The sequence below is a fragment of the Suricata suricatta genome, chromosome 14 (assembly GCF_006229205.1).
Source record: "Suricata suricatta isolate VVHF042 chromosome 14, meerkat_22Aug2017_6uvM2_HiC, whole genome shotgun sequence".
Classification (NCBI taxonomy): Eukaryota; Metazoa; Chordata; class Mammalia; order Carnivora; family Herpestidae; genus Suricata; species Suricata suricatta.
The window spans coordinates 44,084,109-44,103,447 of NC_043713.1; the positions used below are offsets into that span (position 1 = coordinate 44,084,109).

The 19,339-nt window shown below is 38.3% G+C and overlaps 1 protein-coding gene across 3 annotated transcripts in view; it reads right to left on the reverse strand.

The window, feature by feature from the left end:
• Window positions 1-3,357: 3,357 nt before the first annotated feature.
• The window catches only part of PSMA8 (proteasome subunit alpha 8), a 46,136-nt gene continuing 30,154 nt past the window's right edge, over window positions 3,358-19,339 (reverse strand). For 2 of the 3 annotated variants that reach the window (XM_029921535.1, XM_029921534.1), the window contains exons 4-8: window positions 18,374-18,498; window positions 15,612-15,734; window positions 7,963-8,082; window positions 7,788-7,850; window positions 3,358-3,875 (exon numbers count right to left, since the gene is read on the reverse strand). In XM_029921535.1, coding sequence (XP_029777395.1) covers window positions 3,783-3,875; window positions 7,788-7,850; window positions 7,963-8,082; window positions 15,612-15,734; window positions 18,374-18,498 — 524 coding nt within the window. In that variant the 3' untranslated portion in view covers window positions 3,358-3,782. Of the gene's footprint in view, window positions 3,876-7,787; window positions 7,851-7,962; window positions 8,083-8,127; window positions 8,357-15,611; window positions 15,735-18,373; window positions 18,499-19,339 lie in introns of those variants that run through there. The other variant, XM_029921536.1, reaches the window with a different exon arrangement.

A 19,339-nucleotide genomic window follows, 5' to 3' on the forward strand; every position in this document is an offset into this window, starting at 1 on the left:
TAATCAGACCCTCCTGCCTGTTACAGGAAGAATAAAGCCCATGAAATAGATAAACAAGTCCTGTCGTGAAAGAGCTTTGTGGGGGAGGGATGTGTGAAAAATATGTCCATTTTGATGGACAGCTGTGGTGGCAAAGTACAGGTCAGCACTTTGGACATCAATTACATGCATCTCATGCGAGTTGTGAAGATACTTAAACGAGTTAATGTTTGTAAAGAACTCAAAAGGGTCTGGTATGTAGTAAGTACTGTATGAGTACTTGTTAAGTAAAAACAAAGGGTGGGGTGCCTGGGTGACTCAAGCGGCAGACTGTTGGTTCCGGCTTGGGTCATGGTCTCAGGGTTCCTGAATTTAAGCCCCACATCAGCCTCTGCGCTGACCAGGTGGAGCCTGCTTGGGATTCTCCCCCCTCATTCCCTTCCCTGCTCATGTGTGTTCGCTGTCTCCCTCTCAAATTAAATAAACAAATAAATAAACAAATAAATAAATAAATAAATAAAACTTAAAAATGAAAACAAGGGGTGGAATTACAACCATACCATTGGGATAATGTGTCCCTATTATTCCCAGATAGGAAATGTGGACGCCACACAGCTGAGCAGTGGTTCAGAGAAGAGTCATTAACATATGTTTATAGCCAAATCCACCTAGAGATATAGACTGTCCTGACCTCAGATTGGAAGCTGAAATCGGGAGGTATTACCACCTTCTTTATTTTAATACACAATAATATGTCTCATTTCCCTTTTAGAAGATTTGGTGTTGTGTGCTACATTTACTAGCAAAGATTTAAATAAATTACTCCAGAACTATCAGCAGCATGCTTTATATTAAATTCACAGATTATAAGAGAAATACACATTTCGTTATTCATATAACTTGTCAGAATGGGCTCAACTCTTTGGCACGATGACCTCTTCAACACAAGGACCGTATCTTTTTCATCTCTGGTACCCAGCACATAGGGAACGTTCAGTCAGGTATGAGTTGTTGGGGAATGTAACTTCAAGTTACGCTTCAGAAGGCTTTCCAGGGCCACACCAATATATTCCTCTCTTCCTCAAGTCCTCTCGTTTCACCAGGGTTGGAATCCACTTTCAGGGGCCCTGCCTGCAATACAGTCATTGACCATGTGATGTCTTCCCATTACTGTAATGTTCAAGAAGGGCCAGAAGAAATTAGGAAATTGACTTCTATACTGAGAGATTAGATGATTCCTGTCCCCACTCTCAATTTCAGCTGTTTGCAACAACCTGCACAAGTCATCACAGCTCAAGAAACCTGTATTAAGTCTTAGTGACAGGCAAGCTGTGGAAATGAAGATGGGAGAGAGGTGAATCCCAGCCCTGCCTCCTGTAGGACTTCTAGTTCAGAAAGGAAAAACTCACAGAGCTTCACAGTGTTAATCCCAATTTGGGTGTAATAGCCATCTTTTCAGTGCACAGTAATGAGGACAAATAGGAAGTCTACTCCTTACCACTATATCCCTCACATCTAATAGTGTCTGCCACTGTGAACACTCAGTATTTGTCAAATATTTGTTATCAACTATTATGTCAAGAGTATTAAGGACTCACAGTGGGCTCACTGCAGTGCAGTAGTGTGATATGAGCATCCTGCCCTTGATGTTGTATATTGGGTGTGCCTGTGTGCTGACATACCTTCAGAGGGGGCTGATCATTGATTTTCAAAGTTGTCTTTTTCCAAAATGCTAAATTTTTATTCAGCAAGCCTTCTACTTGGGAAGTACATCTTTGCTTCTGGAAAGATAAAAGGGGCCAGAAGTGACCTGGAACAAGTATTTATCTTTGATTCTAAGTTTTAAAGAAGAAAGGTATAGTATGATAAAACAAAACAGAGGAAGGACAGAAGGAGCCACAGAAGTCCATGGTTCCAATGAAACCAGAAAGGTAGAGTGACATAAGTCAGAGTGGCCTGAAGCAGAGTGGAATACAGATTGTACCTTCTGCCCTAGAAAATGCCCTGGAGTGTTTCTGTCGGAAGAAGTGAAATGCATCAGCAGCAGGTCACAGGAATCTGGCCCAGGGCGAATCCCCGGGAATGAATACCAGTGAGGGGGCCTTGTTAAGGTCTTTATCTCTCACATTCTTTTTTTTTTTAATCTAAGTTTTATTTTATTTATCTATCTATTATTTATTTGAGAGGGATAGAGCATGTGAGCAGGGCAGAAGGAGAGAGAGAAAGAGAGACAGAATCCCAAGCAGGCTCCATGTTCAGCACAGAGCGTGACATGGGGCTCGATCCTACGACCCTGGGATTATAACCTGAGCCAAAATCAAGAGTTGGAAGCTTAGCTGACTGAGCCACTGAGATACCCCAAAGTCTTTGAATCTCTTACATTTTTAAGTAGGCTCCATGCCCACAGGGCTTGACCTCAAGAACAAGATGTAAGCTGAGATCAAGAGTCAGATGCCTAACCAATTGAGCCACCCAGGTACCCCATTATCTCTGAAAATTCTGACTCTGCTCTTTCCTTTCCCCTTGCTACAGAGCACTACAACCACCAATGGCATTGATTGTCTTATGGTAGCTATTTACCCAAATGGATTCTTTCCTGTTAACATCTACTCTGAGGTTTTTATTCGTCTGCGAAAACTCAACCTCTTTCCTATCTGTCTCCAAAAAAAACATGCAAAAGAAAAAAGGGCACCTGCGTGGCTCAGTTGGTTGAGTATCTGACACTTGGTTTCCGCTGAGGTCATGATCTCAGATCATGATCCGAGCTCTGCTTTGGGCTCTGCGCTGAGCATGGAGACTGCTTGAGATTCTCTCTCTCCCTGCTCCTGCCCTCTCCCCTGCTGGTGTGCTCTCTAAAATTAAAAAGAGAGAGAGAGAGAGAGAGAGAGAGAGAGAATAAAAAGCTCTAAAATAGAAAGATATAGAGGCTTTTGTTTTTATGCCGATTAATATCCTTTGTCTTCAAAAATATAACCTCATTACAGGAATTGAGCACATTCTTTCTGTAGGTCCTTTGTGGACCTACACTTTTTATATTTTTAAATTACTCCTAATAAGCCTACCTCAATGTCAAGCACATAGTAAGCACTCAGATGGCTGATGGAACACATAACAAACCTAACATACTGGACACTAAGATAAAATTGAAACTAAGAATTATATGTATTCATTTCTCTCATTTTCCTATAAATAGCACTCCATTCAGATGCCCTTATAAGCTCTTACCACACTTTAACTGCCTATTTAGATTAGCCTTTAATATTTGTTCGGTGAAAAATCATGTACTGTAACTTATAAAATGACAAAGGTAGAATATGATAAAATGTTTAAAAATAAAGAAGGCTCTGACAAAATTTTGGCAATTCACCAACACAAGGATATTTTTATCATTCATGCAGAAGCATGCCTCAGTATTCAGTTTATTTTGAAATAGCTATATCTTTACCTAATGTCAATACTCAAACATCAACAAATTATTAATTTTTAAACATTAAACTTTTTCCTTAGGTCTGCACAAATGAAGAAGAGTAACACACTGGACAAGTTATTAAGTGCAGTCTAAGGCTTATGTGGAATTATGACCGCTTTCAACAACTAGTGACACTTGTTTTCAAAGAATACCTTCGCACTAAGACAAGTCTGTCTATGTAACAGACTGAAGACAGCCCAAGTGTGGCATTCTCAAAACAGCACATAACTATTTAATGTAATGCCGCAAACCAACTTATTTCCTTTAAAACTTCACTAAATAATTCCGAGGAGTACAACAAAACACTAATGGCTCCTAATGTTCATCCTAAGAATTAGGTAGTCTTCTTGGATTTTTTCTTCTCTGCTTCCTCCTTTTCCTTTTCTATTTCAGTTACTTGTAATTCAATCTCTTCAGCACTGAACATCTGAAAAGAAAAAGTTAAAAAATGCAAATTTCAATTATACCAGTAATTTCTAAATATTTCCAACACAAATTATACTTTATACATTTATATTTTCATTTTTTATGTTTATTTATTTTTGAGAGAGAGAGAGAGTGAGGCAGGGGCAGAGAGAGAAAGAGAATCTCAAGGAGGCTCCAAACTGTCAGGAGAGCCCAATGTGGGGCTCAAACTCACAAATCATGAGATCATGACCTGAGCCAAAATCAAGAGTTGGATGCTTAACCACCTGAGCCACCCAGGTGCCCCCATACATTTCTGTTTTCTTTTCCTTTCCTTCCTTCCTTCCTTCCTTCCTTCCTTCCTTCCTTCCTTCCTTCCTTCCTTCCTTCCTTCCTTCTTTCTGAGAGAGAGAGAGAATGTGCAAGTGAGTGAGGTACAGAGAGAGAGATGAAAGAGAGAGAGAGAGGGAGAGAGAGGTGGGGGTCACCCGAAGTGGAGCCTGTTTGTTTTTTAACCTGAAACAGGGCTCATGGTCATCTGAAACGGGGCTCTAGCTCACCCAAAATGGGGCTCTCACTTACCTGACGTGCAGCTCAAGCTCAGCTGAAGTGGGGCTGTGCTCACTCGAAACAGGGATTTATATTTTCTATCTAAACTCTGTATCTTCAAATATGTAATGAAATATGTATTTAAGAAACATATTTATTACAAATTTGGACAAAACTTGAACTCTATGACATTTCCACTATCATTGTGTTAAAAAAGAAAGCTGGGCAGGGATGCCTCGGTGGCTCAGTGGGTTAAGTGTCTGACTTTGGCTCAGGTCATGATCTCACAGTTAGTGGGTTTGAGCCCCATGTGGGGCTCTGTGCTGACAACTAGGAGCCTGGAGCCTGCTTTGGATTCTGTGTCTCTTTCTCTCTCTGCCCCTCCTCCACTCATGCTCTGTCTTATTCTGTCCCAAAAATAAATAAATGTAATTTAAACAAAAAATAAAGCAAGGCAAAGTGTTATATTGCATTACATATCCTATATATGAATATAACTCTGAAGACATTTTAATGCAGCCTCATTCTATTTATAAGCAAGTAACTCATTACTAAATTCCCTCTTCCTCTCCATTCGACTGTCTGATTCTCTGGTAGGGTTTGCCTATTTTGTCAGCCATTAGAATTGCCAAAGCAGCAGGAAAAGGTGACTTATACTGCTTTATTTACAACTTTCTCACTACAGTGTAAAGCAAAAACAGCTTTTATTTTATATCAATCAATTTTATTGTATTTAAAATTAAAGATGGGAGCAACATGCTCAAGGTCATACTATTAAATATATCAATTTGCTGGAACTTAGGTCTGTGTAACTGTAAACTTAAACCCAGGCCTATCCAATTCCAAAGCACATGCCCTATTTGTTACACAGCATATCAGAAAATGCATGTGGCAGGGCAATGTAACTTTGCTGCCAGCACACATGCCATCCTACCCTCCTAAGTAAAAAAGATATGCCTGCTGGGTGTGTCTATCCACGTGGGTATATAGGTATGTGATGGAGCTGGAGAGGCGAGTCTGGCCTCAGTACTTTTGTGTCCTTGTGGTTTTGGTACACTTGTCCTGAGACCCTTGATGGCAGGGGTGACAACATGGCCCAGTTCTCCTCTCTACACTCCATGCTCAGCATCATGGTTAGTTTTGTCGGGCCGTACAGAGGCAGAACCTTCCCCTCTTTCCCCATTTCTCTTAGTCACTGAAGCTTTGCTGCTGCCTCAGTCTCACATCCCATCTACTACTGGTTGACTAGTAAAAGGTGCGACTGTTGTGTCAGAACAATGATAACCTCAAAAAACAAAAATCCCGCTGCTCCACCCATCACTGACTTCAATACTATGTCCCCTTGACATACTTCCTTCCAAACACAAAGTATATGTAAAATAATCCTTTTTAGTATACTTTTCATATTGTTTCCCATGCTTTAAGTGCTTTTTACACTCTCAGCTAGAGAGCTGGCCAACTGTACTCTGCACAGTTCTACCTAAGGAACAATAGGGAACCAAATTTCAAATATTCTTTAGCCAATGAGTCCTCTATCAAAATACTCTGGATAATTTATTTTGTGCTTCAGCAGTTTTAACCCATAATGGTTAACAAAAGGTATACAAATAACAATGCTAGACTTGCCACAAAGAAAGATGGAAAGGTTATCACACTAGGTATTAAAATTTATGTTTTACAGAGGCTCAAGGCACTTCTAAGTGAAAAGTAGAGAAAATAGATAAAATCAGTAGATAATCAAGAGGAGTGGAGGGTTTTTGACATAGTGAAGGATAATATTATGTTAGAAGCCTGGAGGGCCAATAATTACACTGATGGTAGCTGAATGACATTGGCTGGAAGCATATCTTGATTTTCAGAAGATCTAGAAGGACAGGAAGAATAACTACTTTCTACAGAACACCTTGTTTTATTGTGCATTGCAAATACTGCATTTTAAATAATTCTTGGGATTTTAGTTTCTTTTTTTGTTTTTTAAGTAAGCTCTACACCCAGCATAGGGCTTGAATTCACAACCCTGAGATCGAGAGTCACATGCTCTACCAACTGAGCCAGTCAGGTGCCCCTGCATTTTTTACAAAATGAAGGTATGTGGCAGCCCTCCATCAAGCACGTTTATTGGCACCATTTTTCCAACAGCATTTTCTCACTTTGTGTCTGTGGCACATTTTGGTAATTCTCATGTTTCAAGTTTTTTGAAATTACTACGTTTGTTATGGTGACCTGCGATCAGAAATTATGACTCATTGACAGCTCAAATATTGTCTAGCTGACAGCAGCAAGCCAAGTCCAATGCGGGGCTTGAACTCACAAACCGTGAAATCATGAGCTAGCTGAAGTCCGATGCTCAACCAATTGACCACCCAGGCACCACAGTATTGTGTTTTTAATTTATTAAAAAAATTTTTTTTAACATTTCTTTATTTTTGATAGGCAGAGAGAGACAGATCATGAGCAGGGGAGGGGCAGAGAGAGAGACACACACAGAATCGGAAGCAGGCTCCAGGCTCTGAGCTGTCAGCACAGAGCCTAATGTGGGGCTCGAACCCACGAACTATAAGATCATGACCTGAGCTAAAGTTGGACACTCAACTGACTGAGCCACCCAGGCGTCCTTGTATTGTATTTTTAAATTAGGTACATTGCTAGGTTTTAGAAAAAAATGCACACTTAAGAGACTACGGTATAGTATAAGCATAACTTTCACATACATTGGGAAACCAAAAAACTCATTTGACTTATTTTGTTGCAATATTCACCTTTTTTTTTTTTTTTTTTTTTTTTTTTAAAGAGAGTGCGCTCAGGTTACAAGAGTGGGCCAGGGTTGAGGGAGAGAATCTTTGAAGCAGACTCCATGCCCATGAAGCCTGACTCGAGGCTCAATCCCATGACTGTGAGATCATGACCTGAGCTGAAATCAATAGTCAGATGCTCAACCAACTGAGCCAACCAGGTGCCCCTGCAAGAGTGGCTTAATAACAGTGTTTGGAACTGAATCCTCAGCACCACCAAGGTAGGCTTGTTTATGGTGCTGGGAATAAATACCCATAGGCAATATTCTATACTAACCCCACATATAACTGGCTCGGTAGGGGTTCCTACTTAGAAGAATATATACTAAATGGGATAAGCCTACATACAGATCTTAGCACCTCTAAGTCTTCACGAAGGACCAGGGATAGGCATATGCTCACAATAAGCACATGTAAACTGGTGAACATTAGCCTACAGAAACAAAACAGAAGTCATCATGGTATCAGTGGATGCTAATGGATGTTTCAGGCTTTTAATGAAGATTCACAGGCATCGACATTTTGACAAGATTCAACTGTTGTTAAATTACTTTATACTACATGTGTTTTTTCTTCTTTGGTTAATGACTTACCTTCAAAGGCTGGTTTCTTCTTATTATAGCAAGTTCAATGTTTTTACCACCAGACTGGACAACCTAATGTAAAACAAGCACAATATTAGAATTACTATAGTAAATTTTATTTTTTGAAGTGAACAGATCAGAAAAAAGACATGTTTTTCTGAAAATGTTTTATTAGATCACTTACTTCTAGCAAAGCTCTTATTGCTAATTTGATAGCTTCATTGTCATTTGCTATAGCATCTTCTGTGTAATTCTTTTCTAGAAATTCTTGGACAGTGTTAGCGTTTCGGCCTATTGCTTTTGCCTTGAAAAATAAGACAATTATCAGTATCATTGCAATATGGCTGAATTTATGGTTACTCAATGAAGTTTAGAGTTTATGATCACATTTCTTACTGTAATTACTAAATGAAAATTGTAGTTTTGAAAAATTAGCTAACATTTCAGCAGCTCATTTTGTTACTACATGAATAATCTGTAATGGTGGCATGACTTATCTTCAAACATGCCAACGTCTTGTCCTGGTGAATGCCTTCTGCTCCTTTAATGGCTCCCAACTCCTTGGTAACCAGAAAAGACTGAAAGAGTTGAAATTCCAAGAGAGGTAGAGAGGAAATTAGGTATAACTTCGTAATACAGTACAAAAAGAAGAAAGAAAAAGGGAAAAAGGACATTGGCATGAAGACGACACTGTTTACATGAATAGGACCGTCTCAATATCTAGATGAGTATTAGTGATGATAATGAGGATGATAATAGTAATTTATATTAACAGAGCACTTATGTGCCAGGCACTGTGCTAAGTATTTTACATGAGTTATCTCATTCAAGCATCATACAAATAATTAAATAGTCACTATTACTGACCCCAACTCATAAATGAAGAAATGGGGGCTTGGAAAGGTTAAAACGAGCTTTCTCAACCTCAGCACCATTAACATTAATAGTTGGATAATTCTTCGCTGTGGCGCACTGCCTTGTGCACCGTAAGATGTGTAGCAGTCTATCCACTAGGTGCCAGTTGTATCCCCAACTCCAGTTGTGACAACCAAACATGTCTCTAGATATTGCCAACTGTCTCTTAGTGGGTACAAAACCCCCCTAATTTGCGAACCAGTTACTTAAGTAATCTTTCCCAAGATCATGGAATGCGGGGTAAGTAGAAGAGCTGAACTTTGAAACCAAATCGTTTGAATTGACACTCCAAGCTTTGAACTTTATACACCATGCTGCCTCATGACCTTTGCTTTGATAACTTTAGAGAGTGAGAAGAAGTAGCAGAAAGGCCCTTCCTTTCACTGAAGGATTCTGGCAGTGAATGAGGCAGAGTCTTAGTTCTAAGTGGTTGTGGTTAGCTTTGATTAGAAGAAAGAGATCTCAAAAGAGATTTTAGGAAGTGAGCATGAAAGCATACCTTTTATACTGCCTCACAGTATATCGTTCTGGTTAGCAGAATTTTTTCAAGGAAATTTTTCTATGCCTTTATATTTCAGAGGATTAAAATAAGTAGCTGTGAAATTTTTTAATAGTTTATTGTCAAATTGGTTTCCATATAATACCCAGTGCTTCTCCCCACAAGTGCCCCCCACCATGACCAACCCCCCCTCCCTCCCTTCCCCTCCCCCCTCAGTCCATGGTTCGTTTTCAGTATTCAGTAGTCTCCCTTGATCTGTATCTCTCACTCTCCCCCACTCTCTTTCCCCCTTCCTCTCCCCATGGTCCCCTGCCAGGTCTCTCCTGTTAGACCTATGAATGCAAACATATGGCATCTATCCTTCTCTGCCTGACTTATTTCGCTTAGCATAACACCCTCAAGGTCCATCCACTTTGCAACAAATGCAAATTTTAAATTGAGTCTTGTGGCCTGGAAATTTCACTAAGTTCAAAGGTAAAGACTTCAGATTGATATGACTTTGGAGTATTAGTAGCTACTATTTTTTGTGGGGTTAACTAGGTGTTGCCCTGAGAGGAAGACCATAAGGTAGTAGTTTATCCAAAAATATCACTGAGCTATTAAAGGTCACCTTATAAATTCTTGGTGACTTTCCTGTCCAATTCTTCTAATTGCTGATATAAAAATTCATTAATTCTTATTTACTTGACTTGGTTTCCTAAAACCTTAACACACACAAGTCCCCACCATTCCTCTAAACCCATCACCCACGCCTCCAGCCCACTTCAGAGGACTCTGTTAGTCTTGCAGTATTTTTTTCTGCCTTCCCATAATGATTAATGATAATTTTCTAGAGCAAAAACGATCAGCAGCCAACCCCAATATGTGTTCTTCCTTTGTGACAGAACTCTAGGCAATATGCCTGCTGAAAAGTATGATTTCCTAGCCCCAGCTATCAGTGGGGATATATAAGTGGAAATAAATGGGTGGAATTTCTAGAAACCTTTGGTGCCTGGAATGCAGACAGGTTGGCTGGAGATCTAGCAACCACTCTGAGAGCATGGACAAAGACTAAGATAATAAAGGATTCAAACACCAGTGAGCATCTATCCTGAAACTTCTAATTATATTAGAAAAATAAATCCTTATGTGTTAAGAATCATCACATCACTGTTAAGCCGTTTCCGTAGTGTAGTGGTTATGACGTTCGTCTCACTGTTGTTAAAAGCCAAAACAATACCTTGCAGATATATCTTTGTATATCTTAAAGATATACAGAATAAAAATTGATAGACAAGGTCATTTTGAAAGAAATACTTTACTTACTATCAGAATTTATTAGCTGATGAGTAATAGTGTTATCCTTTGTGTGGTCTCATACAAAAAGTACGAAAGCTTGATGATTGTTGAACTTTCCTTCAGCTCTTTTAAATCCACTCTGATCAGTCTCTCATCATCATGACACTTCCTTTCAAGGTCACCAATGACCTGCCCATTGCCAAATCCTATCATTTCACTTTTTATCTGACTCATCAGTGGCACTGGCTCAACTGATCAACATTTCTTGGAATAGTGTTTTCCCTTGTGATCCAGGATGCCACTCTCTGGGTTCTCTTCCTTCACAGACTATGCTGGACCTTCCCCATCTTTCACTGGTCCAGTGCCCCTGATCTAGATTATTATTGAACACAGCCTTCAATACCTTACCATACAATCTATTCTCAATACAGCAGCCACACAGATGCTTTAAAAATATACAAGTCAGATTATGTTACTCTATTATGTAAAAAAATCAAACGGCAAAATCAATCTACATCACTCTATTTAATACGCAAGTCCTACCATGGCCTTTGGACCCTGTAAGATTTATTAGTTCCCTCCTGCTTCTTACCTCATCCATCACTTTCTGGATTCACCACAGCACAGTCCCATGCTCTGCATAGAGCTTATATCTCATAGATATGGAACATACTGCTGCTTTATTGGTTCCTGTCTGGAATATCACAGGAAGATCTACCTGGCTTGCTTCTTTACTTTCTTCAGGTCACTTTTTCAAAGGTGCTTTCCCGGATTACCTTACCTACCAATCAATTCTATCTTCCCAACCTGTTCTCTTTATCCCCCAAAGGGTTTATATTACATATATACCATCTGTACGTATTTTTGTCACCTCTGTATCCCCAGAACCTAGAACAATATTTGATATGTAATTCAAATATTTATAGATGGATTTTTTTTAAGTTTTTTTTTTGAGAGAGAGCGGGTGTGTGGGTGTGTGTGAGTGTGCACATGTGAGTGATGGAGGGTGAGAGAGAGACAGGGAGCGAGAGTCCTAAGCAGGTTCTGCACTATCAACGTAGAGTCCAAAGTGGGGCTTGATTTCATGAACCGTGAGATCATAACCTGAGTCCAAATCAGGAGTCAGACACTTAACTGACTAAGACCCCCAGGCGCCCCTAGACAAAATATTTGTTAAATGATGGACTGTTTATATATTTTACTTTGTAAACTTTTGATAGTGAATTATCCGTGGGAACCTTACACTATATTATCCCTGGCACAGAGATATATATCATCAACTCACAGGCTTACTGCTCTGGTATACTCAATTTCTTCTTTATTTCTGGCCCCTTTAGGATTTTGTCTTTTTTGTAAGCTCAGCTATGCATTAAAAATACGTTAATGATCATTCTAACATTCTATGTGGTTATAGCAGGAGGATTTTTGATTAATATAATTTAATGTAATATGTGAAACCCCAGAACCCATTACTCCAAGTAAAAAGAATTTTTTTCTGCAATATGAAAATATAAAGAAGAAGAAAGATATTTCAGAAAGGGTGTCTTTACTCATCTGGATACTGCCAGAACTACATGGCTACCTGATTTCCTAAGACTCTTCTGTCACACAAGGGGCAGCTATATGGCTTTCCTGGAAGAGAAACTTACTCTGGAAAGTTCTCTTTCTCTGTACCAAATGCCTCATTTTCTGTGAATTTGCTGAATGTTTTCTTCACTGTGATGGTATCCTACAAAACACTGCTGGTGACCAAGGAGGAACTGAGGGAATATCCTTGTGCCCATGGGACTCCCTGGTCTTAGGTTCTCTAATCCTAAAGAAGCCAGCTTGATAAAAAATAGGGAGTAGCCAACTGAAGACTCGGTTATAGCACTGGGAGGGGCAGGGACAGCATTTTATGGAGCCAGGTTTCTGTTCGACAAAATCCTGTGTGCCTGGAAACAGGAACCAGTAACACAGCCACAGATCTAAGAGTCAAGGGACAGATGTCTCATTGAACCCGATGGCCTGCTAACAAAATTTTTGCTTCTTACGTTGTATTAGTGTAAAGGTCCTAGTTCCCAAGTGGGCAGCGTGGTAGGGGATGGAGAAGAGGCGGTGTTCTACTCGGGGATATAACAAAAACTTTGCTGAACTAGAAGCTGAGACAGTCGCTTGGCCTTTCTGGACTCCGCATGCCTTTGAACCAGTGGGCAAACAGTGGGTTACTGTGAGGATGGTATGATTTATTCTGGTTATCAAGGAAAACAGAGTTACTATTATACAGTGGCACCAGGGAGTTGTCTAGTACGCGGGAGATTTTCTGGAGATCTTTCTTATTATTCCCATATAAAGTGAAAAAAGTTAATGGAAGGCTCTATAATCCATTAAGACAGGGTCACTAGTGGACCATAATCTTAAAGAAAAAAAAAAAGAAAAGTTTGTGTTAACGTGCCAGATAAAGAACCTCAACAAACCACCCGGAGTACTGGTTATCAGCTATTTCTGTCCTCATTTCTAGAACAGGTCAAGGGGCCACAGTTTGTATTTTTAACGTCCCATGTGTACAATCCATGTCACATGTCCTCTCTCTGCGCCTTATAAAAAATCTATATCCTAGCATTGTGAAAGTGGTGTCTCCATGTGGTACCACAGCTGTGTCCTCAATGGCCCCTGTATCACCTTATCAGGCTCCTTGGTATAGTAGGTCAGAGTAAAAAACAAACCCCACAAATGAGAAAAAAAAAAAAACCGCCAAAACATCTGATCTCATGGCTAAAGTGCTATATATAGTTTCCCCCAAACAGAAATAAAACCTGGAGATTTTATTCTGCCTTTCAAGACTAGATATCAGAATTTATGGAATAACACTCACATAAAGAATGATTTGGCCTAAGCATGATGCGGTGGAAGGAGCACTGTACTAATAAGGCAGAAGACCTTGAGTTCTAATGACAGTTTTGTTCTTAACTAGTAGTGTGAACTTAAAAAATATCACTTGACTCCTGAATCTCACTTACCAAATACATAAAATAAAAATAAAAAAGTTTTCAAACATTTTTTGTTATAATTTTTTAAAGTTGCATTTGATTTAACCAAAATTGTAAGATGTGAAGGCAGTGAAGTGGTAACAGGGTGTACGTGCGCGCAGGTGTGCACATACTGTTCACACCCTCTGCCGGCAGACACCACAGCAAAGCAGAGTGTCAGACCTAAATGATAAATGAATGCCCCCAAATTAAAAAGATTCCATGATTTTCCTAACGAGTTGACTTTGAAATAAGAATGCTTCTCTGTATGACCCTAGGGAGCAAACAAAATGGAAATGATGTAAACTTGGAAATTATTATGTTATGATATTGAAATAAAATGTAATGATGTAATACTAATACAAACAGAAGATGGCAGACTTCAAAATATTTCAAGAAAGGCTGAGTTAAGAACTTGTTTAAAGTATAGATTTGGGAAGCCTAAGGTATCTAGTACATGTAAAAGATTTCTTAAGTTGGCAGAAAAAAGCCTGGTATTTGAGGCAGGTAAATTAACAATTTCTGATTACCAATTAGTTTGTCCAGGTAACTTAAAAGAAGGTATGTAGCTAACAACAAGTATTCAGATCTTTATGGCAAGAATATAATCCACTGTTTCACTGGCCAGGTTAATCAGTTTATAAGACAGCATGGGTGTGGTCAGCCCAAGTCAACTCCTTTAGTTACTAGAGACCTAATTTAATTTATTTGGTTTTTATTTTTTAATTTAATTTTAATTTTGTTTATTTTTTTAGAGAGAGAGTGCACAAGTGAGTGAGGGGCAGAGAGAAAAGGAGGAAGAGAGAGAGACAGAGAGAAGTGGGGCTCATCTAAAACAGGGCTCATGTTTACCTGAAACAGGCTCAAGCTCGAACTCACCCAAAACAGGGTGAGCTCACCCAACGTGGGACTTGAACTCATGAACTGTGAGATCATGACCTGAGCGGAAGTCAGATGCTTAATGACTGAGCCACCAGGTGCCCTATTTGGCTTTTAAGAACAGTAAAATAAATACTTCATGATATTTTTTAAAAGTTTATTTATTTATTTTGAGAGAGAGTAAGTGTGTGTGAGCAGGGGAGGGGCAGAGAGGGAGAAAAAGAATCCCAAGTCAGCTCCATGCTGTCAGTGCAGAGCCTGACGTGGAAATCAACCTCAGGAACCATGAGATCATGACCTGAGCCACAATCAAGATCAGATGTTTGACTGAGCCACCCAGGCACCCTCAGGAAATTATTTAAAGCTTGGGTGTTTAAACTTTAATAATGTAAAAAATTATTTAGATTTTATGGGGTACTTCTATATTTATATATGAGAATATACAAAAATTTATTTCTGGAAACTGTCACTAGTTTCCCTAGACCCTGGACTTTCATATTACATTTGAATGTACTATTAAGCAAAGTTAGTATTTAGGTACTGAAACAAGAATGACAACTCATCCAGAAAACAAACTACATTCCAAGAATTATGTCGAGACAATTGTAATGTACTGCCATATACATGTAGATTCATAGTTTGGGGTACTCCAATTCTCCTAGAATAGAGGACACGTTAAATATTTCACTGTGGGATTTAAATGCTCATTCAAATATGTATTAAAAGCAGAAAGAATATTTCTTTTTTTTTTATGTCTTTATTTTATTTTGAGAGAGAGACAGAGAATGAATAGGGGAGGGGCAGAGAGAGAGAGAGAGAAGGTCTGAAGCAGGCTCCAGACTCTGTCTGAGCTGTCTGCACAGAGCCCGACGTGGGGCTTGAACTCACGGACCGTGACATCATGACCTGAGCGGAAGCTGGACACTTAACCTACTGAGCCTCCCAGGCGCCCACAGAAAGAATATTTCTACTCAAAGCAAGCATCTGTATGATGCAGTATTTATTTGGAAGAATGAATGAAGAATAGGAACTGGATATATCTCTCATTTGGCCATTTATATACACTTAGGTTTATCACATCTTTTCTAAAGTAAAAGACCTTGTGATTAATAAACCGAAGTGTTTCTCTATCCATCAAAAACCATCAATATTTTAATGCCATGTAATTTTTGTCATGTCCTTGAAAATGATAAAATGTTTACTGTGAATACATTTACTTAACTTCTAAAATATATTAACAAATTCATGATTTACCTTCCAAGCATGGTAAGTACCAGAGGGATCAGTCTGATACAGTCTCGGGGTGCCATCGTAGTCAAAACCTACAATTAAGGCAGAAATGCCAAAAGGTCTTCGTCCATTGCTTTGTGTATATTTCTGAAAAATAAAATGTTTTTATAACTACTTTTTGTATGAGGCCATACAAGGAACAGCACTATTACTTACCAACTAAAAAATTCTAACAGTATATAAAGTATTCTTGCCAAAATTATAATCTTCATTGATTCTTATTCTGTATTTAAGATCCTCTGACTTTTTATGGACTAACTTCAATCCATGATGGAATTTTAATGAAATTAATGCATACACTGTGTAAAATTAAATAATGAGTGCTTACATATGATCTTAAAACTGTTTTCTCATTCTACATGCTTTTTGGTAACATAACTAGATTATAATCGTGTTAATATAGTGGAGAACTGTATATGCCACACCATTTTGGTTCCCACCTAGTAAAGCTGACTGTAGTGAGCTGTGCTTTGGAAGGAAGTCCTTGGGGCTTACTCTGAGAGATACTACAGCTGTCACTGTAATCAATATTTTTACTTTGTATTATTATCAAGTATATTCTGTTCATTCTGTGCTAAGTTATTGCTACATAAAACCCAACTAAGAGATTTCTTTCAGTTCCCAAACAAGGAAACCTTTGTCTCTCTGGACAAAAAAGCGTTTTTTCCTCCCAGACAAGGGGCACTGGAAACCAATTGTATTTTTTTTTTTTTTTTTTTTACGTTAGTGCCAGGAACTTCCTGGGAGTGGAATTCCCAGCTAATTCTGAGACTGGTGCTCTGAAAAGTTGTGCACAGGACAGCCCTGAAAGGAAGCTCAAGCCCATGCCTTTTTTTCATTTTTACATTTTATTATTATATATTTTTATTAGCCACTTCAAATTTTGAATGCAAATAGTTGTGCTGCAAATATAAATAAACTCTTAAAGCGTAGGATTTATGTCTTTATTCTCCTGTATTTCTTAATATTCCTAGTTCGCACAAAGGTATGAGGTAGATGTTTTGTAAATATACCTCAGAGGAGAGGCCTTTTATTTGCTTAATCAGCCATGGTCTTTTTCCCTTTAATAAATAAGTGGTATTTGCATAGAGTTAAAATAATTTAAAAGTCCAAAAGGAGTACATAAAAGATCTCTTTTGTCTCAGAGCCCCAGGCCCCTTCCCAGTAACAACCCCACTTTTATAGGTTTACAATGTATATTAAATGTTCTATGTGTAGCCTGTATATTTCTAGAGGAAAAACTAAATCCACAATTGGGAACCTTGTATGTACAAATGCTCTACATCTTGTTTTTTGGTGGATACCTTTTTAACTACTGAGAAAATCAAAGCAAATAAACTAGAAAAGTATAAAAATGTTGGACTTCCTTGAAACATGAATTAAATTAAAAAACAAAATAGGGTAATTTTTTATAAGTATATAGTCTAATAGTTTAGTATTAAGAATATATAGTCTAAAAAAAAAGAATATATAGTCTATAAAAAAAATCTCTACATGGAGAGACAATGGCAAAATTCATGCCAGAAAGTATTCTAAATGCTTTAAGTGTATTAAATCATTTAATCCATAATGGAGCTCAACGAAGTAGGTATTATTGTAATGTTTGTTCCATAAATAAGAAAATTAAGAAAAATCAGTCTAAATAGTGTGCTCATGGCATTAACTAGGAAGTAGTAAAGCCAGGATTCAAACCCCCAATGTGCTCCTGGAGGCACATTCTTAACCACCAAAGTTCCTATCAAAGGGAAAGATAGTTTACTCTAGAAGAAATGAAAATAGCAAATGAACATGTGGGAAAAAAAATCAACCTCACTACTAACTATAAAATACAAATTAAAACAACTATCACAGTACTATGTCATACTTATTTGTGAAATAAAAGAAAAATGGAAACTCAAGGCTGATGATCCTTAATGGATATATATGTGTATTGCTGGTTGCACAATAAAAATTGGTTCAATTTTTTAAGCAAGCAATTTAGCTACTTATAACAAGAGTCTTAAAACCAATTACAATCTCTAATCTAGTAATCTCATCCTGAAAATTTATTTAACAATATAATTCAAAAAAGAAAACTAAAAGCTGTGACAAAGATAGAGTAACGCCATTAAAGTACTAAATTGAGAAAGAGAATGAGAAAGGGAAAGAAACTGGAAACAATATAAATAATTTCCATTGAGCAACTGGAAATAGTATTACATAGTTAGTAAGAATGGTAAGTATGCATTAGGACTATACCAGCGTACATAAAGGGCACATGAAATGATAGTAAGAGAACAAATACTTATATACATCATGATTATACACAATGCCAACCTGTGTATTATGTATAGATTCAGAAGTCAAATCCAAACACAATCAGTTTTGTTTAGGTTTGCAGGTGAAAGAATCATGAGTATCTCTTTAGTACATTTAAAAGAAGAAAAAAAAAAGGTTTTCATTACTGTATCTCCAAAAGTACAGAAATCCTCTTAAAATATGAGATTTATTGCTCTTTTCAATTTTAAAATAATTCCCAGCATTGATAGTGATTGAGATTTCTAATGATCAAATTAATCCAGTCCACTGGAATAGAAAGTCAATGTGAAGTAAATGTGAGAAGGTAATAAGGAGTTTAGGAGATTTAATAGAGTAAATGACTGGAGTGATTATAGTATTCCCATGATAGGAACCATAATGATGCAAAAGAAGAAAGCCTGAAGAAATCTGTGGGAATACTGGCTTACCTGCTTCAAGGTTGCAATGAAGCGAGTTATATATTCTATAGTGACTGGATCCTCGACGGTAAGCTTATAACTCTGGCACTCCACCCGGGCTCTGTTTATTATCACTCTGGCATCAGCAGTCAGTCCTATAAAAGTAGGCAATGCATTATAAAAAAGAATGGCTTTAATCTTGTCAAAAGGATTTTTTCAAAGCAACTCTGAAATCTTTCTCGTAATGTCTATTGTTTTTCATCACTATATGTCCATTATAAAGTATTTGTGTAAAATAGAGTATCATTTGTCTGACATCCAACACTTAAACTGATGCGTTCTTATTTACTTAAAAAAATATTTATTTATTTTGGTTCAGTGTGGGCCCAATGTGAGGCTTCATCCCATGACCATGAGATCATGACCTGAGTCGAAATCAAGAGTTGGATGCCTAACTGACTGAGTCACTCCGGCACCTGTTGTTTATTTTTGAAAGAAAATAGTTTATTTTGAATTTTTAAAAATTTATTTATTTTGAGAAAGAATGAGAGAGTGAGCAGGGGAGGAGCAGAGAGAGAGGGAGACACAGAATCTGAAGCAGGTTCCAGGCTCTGAGCTAGCTGTCAGCACAGAGCCTGACATGGGGCTCGAACCCACGAACTGTGGGATCATGACCTGAACTGAAGTCAGACACTTAACCGACTGAGCCACCCAGGTGCTCCAACACTTAAATATTTGGTAGAATCCCCTAGAAAGCCATCTGACCCTGGACTCATTTTTGGGGAGATTTTTGATTACTGATTCAATTTCTTTACTGGTTATGGGTCTATTTAAATTTTCTATTTCTTGGGCGCCTGGGTGGCTCAGTCGGTTAAGCCTTCAACTTTGGCTCAGGTCAGATCTCACGTTCATGGGTTCGAGCCCCGCCTCAGGCTCTGTGCTGACAGCTAGCTCAGAGCCTGGAGCCTGCTTCTGGTTCTGTGTCTCCTTCTCTCT